General features: G+C 48.5%; 1 protein-coding gene across 3 annotated transcripts in view; it reads left to right on the top strand.

Annotated features, from left to right (window-relative positions):
* The window catches only part of MAB21L3 (mab-21 like 3), a 121,263-nt gene extending 108,672 nt beyond the window's left edge, over positions 1-12,591 (top strand). For all 3 annotated transcript variants that reach the window (XM_075592965.1, XM_075592964.1, XM_075592966.1), the window contains 2 exons: positions 9,737-9,931; positions 10,417-12,591. In XM_075592965.1, the coding sequence (XP_075449080.1) occupies positions 9,737-9,931; positions 10,417-10,677 (456 nt within the window). In that variant the 3' untranslated portion in view covers positions 10,678-12,591. The remainder of the gene's footprint in view (positions 1-9,736; positions 9,932-10,416) is intronic.
* Positions 12,592-12,958: the final 367 nt, after the last annotated feature.

Genomic DNA, 12,958 nt, shown 5'->3' with positions numbered 1-12,958 from the left:
TACCCAGTGTTCTCCCTCCCTTCAGAAGCACACACACAGCACTTTGAGCACCATTGCTTTATCCTAACCCTAATGACTGTGATATGCTCCGTGAACAATTGAAACAAAAGGAAGATGGTTACACAGAGCTACAGAAAAATAACGTGAAGCTACAGGAATATGTGCTCTCAATGTACTCTTTAGCCAGGACAGAATTGGACGATCTCAAGACTGAGCTAGATACTGCTAATGCTACTATTTCCGCCATGAATGAAAAGCAGAGCCAATCAGATAAAATGGTGGCTACGCTAAAGCGGAAGTATGAGGAAGCACTGAAGCAGATGACAGTCTTCCAGCAAGAGGTTCACACTCTTCACATAGAGCTGAATGCCTCACGACAGGAGGTCAAGAGTGTCCGGATAGAGGTGGACATATCTCAGAAAGAGGTTCAGACACTCCACAGAGCACTGGATGCCTCACATCATGAGACCAACAGCTGCCGCACAGACCTGGAAGTTTCCAGAAAGGAACTACACAGTCTCATTGAAGAGCTGGACATTGCTAAAGAAACTATTGCCAATCTTAGTACAAATCTCCAAGTCTCCCAGAAGGAGCTTCAGACCCTCAACCTAGAGAAGGATGTCTTACGCCAGGAGACTGTCAGCCTCAAAGCAGAAGTGCGTAAATGGAAGGAGGACTGCAAAGAGGCCCTGAAGAATACAGAGACTGAAAAAGGAGAACATTTAAGATTACAAAGAAAAAACGTAAAACTCAAAGAAGAAAATTTTAATTTGACAAACGACGTCAAGGAAAAAATGAAAAGCTGCACGAGCTTAAAGAAATAAATAGACTTTTGGAAGGTGAGAAGTTTGAAGCAGAGCACTGACTGCAGAACCAACTGCAAGGTCTGCGTACGCACCTCGAGAAGGCAGAGGAGAAGCAGCGAACTCTGCAGGATGACAATCTGCAGGCTGTTAAAGAAATTCAAGTGCTGCAGGAACGTCTGATGACCCAGTATGTCCCCGCAAAGCAGCATGAGAAACTGAAGGCTACCCTGAGCATCACCAAAGCAACGCTAAAAGCCAAGCTTAGAACCCAGGTGACGCGGCACAAAAGGGAGCACAAGAAGGTCCAGAAACTGAAACAAGTAACTGTGGCCCAAGCAAAGAAGTTCATAGTGCTTCACAATGCAATAAAAATGTTGAAGCAAGCTCAGAGAAAGCAAAGCATGCAGATAAATTCCCTGAGAAGAGACTTGCAAGACGCACTCAAAAAACAGGGATCTCTCGCGGATGAGATTACAGTTCTACAAGGACAAGTATTGACCCTAACTAAGCGTCAGTATCCCACAGCCTCAAAAACCCATGAAGACAAGGGTACAGTGAGAGCTGGGAATACTGCTCATCTGAAAGACAAGGTTGCAAAATTTGAACCACCTAAACAAGCACTAGCAAAACCTTCAGCCACCCAGCAGGCAACAAAAGAAGGTACACGTGCTGAATTAAAACCAGAAGAATCCTTAGCTGATGAAGCTGAAAAGATGTGACATTCTCTGGAAGTGGGTGTGGAATTGCAACTTAATCTCAAAGAGGCTGAACTAGCAACCCCATTGAGTGGGAAAAGGGCAGAGCGACAGCTTCAAGAGCAGAAAACTCAAAGGGTTGTTTTTAAACGCTCTGCAACTGCTGCCATACAGTATGCCTACAATAAGATGAGCACCCGACGCGAGGGAAATCTCATGACCGCGCACGTAGAAAAAAGACTATACTTGGAAAAAGTCCTCCTCGAGCGACTGAGGGGTGCTGATCTCAAGCACCTTCAGGAGGAGACACGAATAAACTGGAGAAAGGGCTCCAATCCCAGCAGGACTGAGGGTTCTCTTCCTCCATCCACTCTCATTCAAGTCACTGAGATATCTAGAATGAGAGTGGAAGGATGGGCTTTGGCCGTGGCAAGCCCGAGCTTCCCACAAACAGGGGAGGTATGTAACAGGGGAGTAATCCCTGTTCAAGTAATGTGCCTTTAATCTAGCAGTGTGGTGGTTAACTTCTGGTAGTCAATTAATAAACACCACCTGCCTGATTTAGATTGCTTACAAAAGCCTGTTTGTTGAGACATGAAGTGACTCCATAGCTCACATGTGAGCTGACCTTTGGAGACAGAGCAGAGGTTCTTGAGTCTCACAGGAGAGACTGACCAAGAGAACACAGATCTCTGGAGCTGACCTGTCTTGAGCTCTGCCAGAAGACACAGCATAGCTGATTTCAAGACACAGGGAAAACTTCTTAACCTGAATGCTGACACCCTGAGGGAAGGGAGCTGAACCAGGAACTGAGAAGATTTTCCCTCCAAGAAACAGATAAGACTTTCATTCATAAGAGACTTCTTATATCTGCTTATTTCATGCTATATGTTTTGGGGCTGCGAGACTTGCTTAACTAAGGGAGTTGTTACTTGCATAGAATTTCACTAGAACCACTCCCAAGTGAATAGAAGCTTTGTTTCCCCTTGTTTGGATGGTTTCCTAATGTTAAGGAAAAGGCACAATAAAGCCTTGTTATAATTTCACCTTATAAAGTCTCCAATTGTGTACCTCTGTATACGTCCGTCTACATTCCCCATCCGGTCTCTCTCTGTATATTCCCCGTCCGGTCTCTCTCTGTATATTCCCCGTCCAGTCTCTCTCTGTATATTCCCCGTCCGTTCGCTCTCTGTATATTCCCCGTCCATTCGCTCTCTGTATATTCCCCGTCTGGTCTCTCTCTGTATATTCCCGGGCCGTTCTCTCTCTATTCCCCGTCCGTTCTCTCTCTGTTTATTCCGCGTCCGGTCTCTCTCTGTATATTCCCCGTCCGTTCTCTCTGTATATTCTCTGTCCGTTCTCTCTCTGTATATTCCCCATCTATTCGCTCTCTGTATATTCCCCGTCCGGTCTCTCTCTGTATATACCCCGTCCGGTCTCTCTCTGTATATACCCCGTCCAGTCTCTATCTGTATATTCCCTGTCCGGTCTCTCTCTGTATATTCCCCTTCCGTTCGCTCTCTGTATATTCCCCGTCCCTTCTCTCTCTGTATATTCCCCGTCCGGTCTCTCTCTGTATATACCCCATCTGGTCTCTCTCTGTATATACCCTGTCCGGTCTCTCTCTGTATTTACCCCGTCCGTTCTCTCTCTGTATATACACCGTCCGTTCTCTCTCTGTATATTCCCCGTCCGGTCTCTCTCTGTATATTCCCCGTCTGGTCTCTCTCTGTATATTCCCTGTCCGGTCTCTCTCTGTATATTCCCCGGCCGTTGTCTCTCTGTATATTACACGGCCATTGTCTCTCTATATATTCCCCGTCCGGTCTCTCTCTGTATATACCCCGTCCGTTCTCTCTCTGTATATTCCCCGTCCGGTCTCTCTCTGTATTTACCCCGTCCGTTCTCTCTCTGTATATACACCGTCCGTTCTCTCTCTGTATATTCCCCGTCCGGTCTCTCTCTGTATATACCCCGTCCGTTCTCTCTCTGTATATTCCCCGTCCGGTCTCTCTCTGTATAATCCCCGTCCAGTCTCTCTCTGTATATTCCCCGTCCGGTCTCTCTCTGTATATTCCCCGTCCGTTCTCTCTCTGTATATTCCCTGTCCGGTCTCTCTCTGTATATTCCCCGTCCGTTCTCTCTCTGTATATACCCCGTCCGGTCTCTCTCTGTATATACCCCGTCCGGTCTCTCTCTGTATATACCCCGTCCGTTCTCTTTCTGTATATTCCCCGCCCGGTCTCTCTCTGTATATTCCCCATCCGGTCCTTCTCTGTATATTCCCTGTCCGGTCTCTCTCTGTATATTCCCCGTCTGGTCCTTCTCTGTATATTCCCCGTCCGGTCTCTCTCTGTATATTCCCCGTCTGTTCTCTCTCTGTATATATTCCCCGTCCGTTCTCTCTGTATAAACCCCGGCCGTTGTCTCTCTCTGTATAAACCCCGGCCGTTGTCTCTCTCTGTATATTCCCCGGCCGTTGTCTCTCTGTATATTCCCCGGCCGTTGACTCTCTGTATATATTCCCTGTCCGGTCTCTCTCTGTATATTCCCCGGCCGTTGTCTCTCTCTATATATTCCCTGTCCGGTCTCTCTCTGTATATTCCCCGTCTGGTCTCTCTCTGTATATTCCCCGTCCAGTCTCTCTCTGTATATTCCCCGTCCGTTCTCTCTCTGTATATACCCCGTCCGGTCTCTCTCTGTATATTCCCCGGCCGGTCTCTCTCTGTATATTCCCCGGCTGTTGTCTCTCTGTATATTCCCCGGCCTTTCTCTCTCTGTATATACCCCATCCGTTCGCTCTCTGTATATTCCCCGTCCGTTCTCTCTGTATATTCCCCGGCCGTTCTCTCTCTGTATATACCCCATCCGTTCGCTCTCTGTATATTCCCCGTCCGTTCTCTCTGTATATACCCCATCCGGTCTCTCTCTGTATATTCCCCATCCGTTCTCTCTCTGTATATACCCCGGCCGTTGTCTCTCTGTATATTCCCCGGCCGTTGTCTCTCTCTATATATTCCCTGTCCGGTCTCTCTCTGTATATTCCCCGGCCGTTCTCTCTCTGTATATTCCCCATCCGGTCTCTCTCTGTATATTCCCCGTCCGGTCTCTCTCTGTATATTCCCCGTCCGTTCTCTCTCTGTATATACCCCGGCCGGTCTCTCTCTGTATATTCCCCGGCCGTTGTCTCTCTCTATATTCCCCGGCCGTTCTCTCTCTGTATATTCCCCGTCCGTTCTCTCTCTGTATATACCCCGTCCGGTCTCTCCCTGTATATTCCCCGGCCGGTCTCTCTCTGTATATTCCCCGGCCGTTGTCTCTCTGTATATTCCCCGGCCGTTCTCTCTCTGTATATTCCCCGTCCGGTCTCTCTCTGTATATTCCCCGTCTGGTCTCTCTCTGTATATACCCTGTCCGGTCTCTCTCTGTATTTACCCCGTCCGTTCTCTCTCTGTATATACACCGTCCGTTCTCTCTCTGTATATTCCCCGTCCGGTCTCTCTCTGTATATTCCCCGTCTGGTCTCTCTCTGTATATTCCCTGTCCGGTCTCTCTCTGTATATTCCCCGGCCGTTGTCTCTCTGTATATTACACGGCCGTTGTCTCTCTATATATTCCCCGTCCGGTCTCTCTCTGTATATACCCCGTCCGTTCTCTCTCTGTATATTCCCCGTCCGGTCTCTCTCTGTATTTACCCCGTCCGTTCTCTCTCTGTATATACACCGTCCGTTCTCTCTCTGTATATTCCCCGTCCGGTCTCTCTCTGTATATACCCCGTCCGTTCTCTCTCTGTATATTCCCCGTCCGGTCTCTCTCTGTATAATCCCCGTCCAGTCTCTCTCTGTATATTCCCCGTCCGGTCTCTCTCTGTATATTCCCCGTCCATTCTCTCTCTGTATATACCCCGTCCGGTCTCTCTCTGTATATACCCCGTCCGGTCTCTCTCTGTATATACCCCGTCCGTTCTCTTTCTGTATATTCCCCGTCCGGTCTCTCTCTGTATATTCCCCATCCGGTCCTTCTCTGTATATTCCCTGTCCGGTCTCTCTCTGTATATTCCCCGTCTGGTCCTTCTCTGTATATTCCCCGTCCGGTCTCTCTCTGTATATTCCCCGTCTGTTCTCTCTCTGTATATATTCCCCATCCGTTCTCTCTGTATAAACCCCGGCCGTTGTCTCTCTCTGTATAAACCCGGCCGTTGTCTCTCTCTGTATATTCCCCGTCCGTTCTCTCTCTGTATATACCCCGGCCGTTGTCTCTCTCTGTATATTCCCCGGCCGTTGTCTCTCTGTATATTCCCCGGCCGTTGTCTCTCTCTATATATTCCCTGTCCGGTCTCTCTCTGTATATTCCCCGTCCGTTCTCTCTCTGTATATTCCCCATCCGGTCTCTCTCTGTATATTCCCCGTCTGGTCTCTCTCTGTATATTCCCCGTCCAGTCTCTCTCTGTATATTCCCCGTCCGTTCTCTCTCTGTATATACCCCGTCCGGTCTCTCTCTGTATATTCCCCGTCAGTTCGCTCTCTGTATATTCCCCGGCCGTTGTCTCTCTGTATATTCCCCGGCCGTTCTCTCTCTGTATATACCCCATCCGTTCGCTCTCTGTATATTCCCCGTCCGTTCTCTCTCTGTATATTCCCCGTCCGTTCTCTCTCTGTATATTCCCCGTCCGTTCGCTCTCTGTACATTCCCCATCCGGTCTCTCTCTGTATATTCCCTGTCCGGTCTCTCTCTGTATATACCCCGTCCGGTCTCTCTCTGTATATTCCCCATCCGTTCTCTCTCTGTATATACCCCGGCCGTTGTCTCTCTGTATATTCCCCGGCCGTTGTCTCTCTCTATATATTCCCTGTCCGGTCTCTCTCTGTATATTCCCCGGCCGTTCTCTCTCTGTATATTCCCCATCCGGTCTCTCTCTGTATATTCCCCGTCCGGCCTCTCTCTGTATATTCCCCGTCCGTTCTCTCTCTGTATATACCCCGTCCGGTCTCTCTCTGTATATTCCCCGGCCGGTCTCTCTCTGTATATTCCCCGGCCGTTGTCTCTCTCTATATTCCCCGGCCGTTGTCTCTCTCTATATTCCCCGGCCGTTCTCTCTCTGTATATTCCCCGTCCGTTCTCTCTCTGTATATACCCCGTCCGGTCTCTCTCTGTATATTCCCCGGCCGGTCTCTCTCTGTATATTCCCCGGCCGTTGTCTCTCTGTATATTCCCCGGCCGTTCTCTCTCTGTATATTCCCCGTCCGGTCTCTCTCTGTATATTCCCCGTCCGTTCTCTCTCTGTATATTCCCCGTCCGGTCTCTCTCTGTATATTCCCCGTCTGGTCTCTCTCTGTATATACCCCGTCCGGTCTCTCTCTGTATATTCCCCGTCCGGTATCTCTCTGTATATTCCCCGTCCCTTCTCTCTCTGTATATTCCCTGTCCGGTCTCTCTCTGTATATTCCCCGTCCGGTATCTCTCTGTATATTCCCCGTCCCTTCTCTCTCTGTATATTCCCTGTCCGGTCTCTCTCTGTATATACCCCGTCCGGTATCTCTCTGTATATACCCCGTCCAATCTCTCTCTGTATATACCCCGTCCGGTCTCTCTCTGTATATACCCCGTCCGGTCTCTCTCTGTATAGACCCCGTCCGGTCTCTCTCTGTATTTACCCCGTCCGGTCTCTCTCTGTATATACCCCGTCCGGTCTCTCTCTGTATATTCCCCGGCTGTTCTCTCTCTGTATATTCCCCGGCCGTTCTCTCTCTGTATTTTCCACGTCCATTCTCTCTCTGTATATACCCCGTCCGTTCTCTCTCTGTATATACCCCGTCCGGTCTCTCTCTGTATATTCCCCGGCCGGTCTCTCTCTGTATATTCCCCGTCCGGTCTCTCTCTGTATATTCCCCGGCCGTTCTCTCTCTGTATATACCCCGTCCGGTCTCTCTCTGTATATTCCCCGGCCGTTCTCTCTCTGTATATTCCCCAGACGTTCTCTCTCTGTATATACCCCATCCGGTCTCTCTCTGTATTTACCCCGTCCGTTCTCTCTCTGTATATACCCCGTCTGTTCTCTCTCTGTATATTCCCCGTCCGGTCTCTCTCTGTATATTCCCCGGCCGTTCTCTCTCTGTATATTCCCCGTCCGTTCTCGCTCTGTATATACCCCGTCCGTTCTCTCTCTGTATATTCCCCGTCCCTTCTCTCTCTGTATATTCCCCGGCCGGTCTCTCTCTGTATATTCCCTTTTTCCCCCCCTCTCTCTCTTTGCTTCTTACCCCGCCTCTCTCTCTCTGTCTCTACCCCTTTCTCCCCCCTCCTCTCTCTGTTTCCCGGTGTCACGGGAGACCAGGTTTATCAACACCTTTTTATACCGGGATCATAGATTGAGCAAAGCAAGGAGGTAAAATAAATGGTAATTTATTTCAGGAAAAGACATACTGTACACACAATGTAACACAATTTCTAGGGTTAACACACTTACTGTATAAGGGTCAAGGGAAGTACCTTGAGTTTCATGTGGACCCAAGGGAACGGGCCAGAAGAAAGTGTTCCTACCCTGAAACGTTGCCCCTCTTACCCTACCCCAGTGTCTTTATATGTTTTTCTGTTCCCCATACCCTCATTTTTACCCCACACTTCCCTTCCCTTTGTATCTGTTTCCCCCCCCACCCTAGTGTGATAATTATAGCTGTATACTTTGCCAAATGAGTAAGTGAGCAGTTCCAATTTGGTACATTTATATTATTTACGCTATTAAATTTGTGGCTTATTCTGAAACTATCTACATGTTTCTATCTATTATAGTGTGCTGGAGCCTACTTTGGGATTTCCATGGTTTTGAGTGGGGTTGCTTGGGCCCACTACGCTTCGTGCACCTCAATGTGTTCCATCATTTTTTCTGGTTTAGAGTGCTGTCTATTATTGTTTACAAGGTTTCTTATGGGTTTCAGTGTCCCATTCACAAACCTCTACAGCCTATCAGAGCATGGGAATTTCCCAGCCAGCCAATCACCGATTTGCCAGTATTGTAAAGCCAGGAGGGCACCTTTTTTCATTCTGTAATGGGGCATGCGCCAACCTGGCACCTCTGCCTCTTTGCATACCTAGCCCACCCGCTGCCCAGGCTCCAGTGTCTGGGCTCTGGCACATGGTGGCCGGATAGCCCTGTGTTAGCCCAGGATGTGGGTACTCAGGCAGAACTGCAGTACCCCTCCTGTTCTAACTCCTTGGCATCCCTGAGGCTTCCAAGTCCGGACTCTGCACAGACCCAGAGGCTCCAAGCTTGGGAGCCACCTGGTCCCTCGGAACCCAGGACTTGGAAATCCCACAGTTCATTCACAGGTTATCAGCATATATATATATATATATATATATACCTATTAAACATAACCCTTTAATAAAATATACTGTGTCCTGTATCTTGTGTGATAAAATGTGTAAGTACCGTTCTGGTGTCAGGATGGAGTGAGGGTATAACTGCTTACACTCACTCGCCTCATTCTTGGCACACTCAAGAAAATAACTTTTAAACTTTTTACACACAATCAATCACTCTCAGCTTTATCATAGAGCTGGAGCATCCCCGGAACCCCTATACTAGGTTCTGGGTACCTGGGCATGCACCTGGGTACCCCTCCTTATACTAGAGACCCCCTATTATACTAGAGACCCCCTGTATGGTTGCAGGTATACACTAACCCCTTCATGCCCGTTTACCTTGTCTGGATGATGCTGCAGCAGGGATCCTGGCGGTGAGCCGCAAGAACGTTCTCCGAGTCAGAGTTTGGCGGAGCAATGTGTTTGGCTGTATCCCAGAATCTCACTCGATTCCCGGATCCAACTTTTGGGGTATCCCATAACTCCGGAACCCCAATACATAGACACATTCTGTAAAGACTTTCTCCTGCAAACCCACCCTGAAACTCACAGCCTAGAAATCTCCCGGTCCCAGCACCCCAGGAAAGGCAAATCCCGAAAAATCTTTAATGTCGCATAATTTGCACACAGTCACAGTAATGCATTTCTGACACCTAGGTCCCAGAGCTGACACTCTAGGACCTCAACACACAGATCATGGGTAACCCAGTAGGCTTAACCTTTATTAGTGAGCGTGGTTAACCCCTTTACCGTCACACCCTGCCTTTCTCCCACTGTCTATCTTTTTCTTCCCCCTCATTTCTCTCGCTGTCTCTACCCCTTTCTTCCCCTCCTCTCTCTCTTTCCCCCTTACCACTCTTCTCTCTCTTTTAGTCGTTCGGCTTTGACCTCCTGGCACGCTCTAATTACCACTGGCAGTTGTCCTTCCTGCGTGCTGAGCGCCTCCTGTTGGAGGAGATGGATGAGGATGGTGGGTGTCGCATGAAGTGTTTGCACGCCGTGCGCCAGATGAAGGAGGACATGTGGTGTCCAGGGAGTCGTCCTGTCATCAACTCCCACCACCTGCAGGTCTGTGCCCAGCCCTTCCACTGTGACACCCTGCCATAGGGCCAGGCACCGTCACCTATGTCAGAGGGATAGACTCCATGGTCCATGGGTCTCTCCAGCCTTCTCCTGTGTCGCCCTGCAATTTGACTGTAGAGATCATCCTATTTCAGGGGAGCGCAAACTTTTGGCTCAGCGCCCCCTGCCAGCTCCCACTTGTGCCCCCCTTACTTTACTCGGCGGCGTCATATGACGCCGCGGGGTCATGTCACGTTATCCCGTTGTCATAGAGATGGGCGTCACAGCAGCCTTCAGAATCACGGTAAGTTCAGGTTGCAAAGGCCTCACGCGATCCCCCAGCATTTAATTTATATGCCATAGGGAAGAGCGGGGGGGCCTATGCAACCACCCGCGCCCCCCCCCCCCCAAAAAAAAATCCTGCGCCTTCCACTTTGCGCACCGCTGCCCGATCTTCTGTCTCTTTATCATTGGCCCTCTTTTGCTCACAGATGGTGGTCCTTTGGGCTTGTGAACGACACCCCTCACCGCGGGCCTGGCAGGACTTCAGGCGCTGTTTCCTGCGTGTGGTTCGGAGGCTCCTGAAATGCTCCAGGCAACGATTCCTGCACCATTTTTTCATCCGCCGCGCAAACCTGCTGAAAGCTGCAGACACCACACAGCTTAATATGCTCGCTGACAAACTGCGCCGCTTCCTGAAAAACCCCTCTATAAACTACGATTTATACCAAGGTCAATCTTCCGGCTGCTAGTACCACCCCAGGGTGCCCCCACACTCCTCCTCCTGCCTTCAACTCCCAAGTAGAGATAACACCGAGTGTCTGCCAGCAACACCCAAAGGAACAAGAATAGCATAGTATGTGCATCTCTCTGTATTGAGAACACGCCTCCTCCTGGCACCACCCCCGAGGAGCAGGAACACACACCCAGCACTAGAGCCCGCCCCCAAGGAGCAGGAACATACACCCAGCACTAGAGCCCACCCCGAGGAGTAGGAACACACACCCAGCACTAGAGCCCGCCCCCAAGGAGCAGGAACACACACCCAGCACTAGAGCCTGCCCCCGAGGAGCAGGAACACACACCCAGCACTAGAGCCCACCCCCGAGGAGCAGGAACACACACCCAGCACTAGAGCCTGCCCCAGAGGAGCAGGAACACACAGCACTAGAGCCTGCCACCGACGATCAGGAACACACACCCAGCACTAGAGCCTGACACCGACGATCAGGAACACACACCCAGCACCAGAGCAAGTGATACTAATGCCTGGACCCATTACAGAAAAAATAATAATATATATAATCATTAATCCAATTAACAGAACCGGACAAATGAAAAATATATACAGGTGTTTACTTAGCCCATAAAACACATGGTTACCCGACGTGTTGGTCCCCAGAGGGACCCTCTTCATTGGTCTGAAACGTCGGGTAACGGTTTGTTTTATGGGTTAAATAAACACTTGATATATTTTTCATTTGCCCGGTGCTCATAATTTGATAACCGAGGTTTCCATTTTATTTTCCATCACATTTACTGTATTCAGCGCTTATCAGCAGAGAGCACAGACATTTCTTACATGAACTCTCTTTACAAATTGAAAGTTAGTGAGTTCAGTTTAATTTTCCCGTGAAGACTTTAGGGAATAGAGACATCGTTTAGTTTTAGAGATTTATGCCAAAATGATGACATTTCTACCAAAGCCCATTTGAAAGAAGTTAGTGTTAATGCATGTTTGGACCCACTAGCGATCATGATGGTAAGTGGGTAAATAATATCCCTTACGTCAGCTCCTTCGCCTGAAAAGTTTCCCATTTCGTTGGAACAAGCTAATTTTCCAAAGGAGACATTTGAAAAGAAAGAAGATAATAAGGAGATTTTCATACGGCCTCCAAATAGGAGAGAGGCTCCCTATTAAATATAGCGAGCCAACAAAACAAAGGTCCAGATGTGTACCTCCTATACCTCCCGGGACCTTTACTTTCTCCTAATGATAGTGAGAATATAGGAGATTGGATAGAGAGGTCACTTTGTTCCCAACGCTCTAAGGGATTGGATAGAGAGGTCCCTTTGTTCCCAACGCTCTAAGGGATTGGATAGAGAGGTCCCTTTGTTCCCAACGCTCTAAGAGATTGGATAGAGAGGTCCCTTTGTTCCCAACGCTCTAAGGGATTGGATAGAGAGGTCACTTTGTTCCCAATGCTCTAAATGATTGGATAGAGAGGTCCCTTTGTTCCCAACGCTCTAAGAGATTGGATAGAGAGGTCTCTCTGTTCATTACCCAATTCAATGGCACTCATCGCAAAATTAGGAACATTTTGTCTCCCCATTGGAGTATTTTGGAAGTAGACCCTATTTTGGGCAGGATTTTACCTTCACGGCCCAGGGTTGTTTCCAAGAAAGTCAGAAATTTGAAATCCAGTTTGGTGCCTAATAAAAATGCCACATTTGTACGGGTAAGTACTACCTACTGCTAGCGGTATTCTTTTTTTTTTTTTTTTCAATTTATTTTTATTGTTTTAGAGAGACATAACAAATATATTGTCCATACAACAAAGAGCATTAACAGTTCGTCATCTGAAATAAAATAATTGATATAACACGCGTCTCTCATGAGCTTAACAAAGGATAGAGAAGAACGTAGAAAAGAAGAAAAAGAAGGGTGGGAGGGGTGGAAGGGGGGGGGGGGGTAGGACGAGCCCATTTGTCTGGTATTTCTGTATTTATTTATATAAATGATATATATTTATATATATTTCCCTAGTTTCCTGGCCATATTTCCCAAATTTTGTGAAATTTGTCAGTTTTCTGGTTCAACTGTGCTGTGAGGAGCTCCATCATCTTTATTTCCCTTAGTCTCCGTAAGACAGTCTGCCTAGAAGGCGCATTCACCTTTTTCCAGTCAGCCGCAATAGCACAGCGGGCAGCTGTCAGTACATGAGTGATCATCTTACTTTCTGCCGTTCCTAATTCATCTATTGGTTTGGCCAGCACCATGGTCAGCGGTTCCACCTCAACCTCCACCCCCAA

This window comes from Ascaphus truei, chromosome 3, assembly GCF_040206685.1.
Source record: "Ascaphus truei isolate aAscTru1 chromosome 3, aAscTru1.hap1, whole genome shotgun sequence".
NCBI lineage: Eukaryota > Metazoa > Chordata > Amphibia > Anura > Ascaphidae > Ascaphus > Ascaphus truei.
This window is presented reverse-complemented; position numbering and strand designations above follow the sequence as displayed.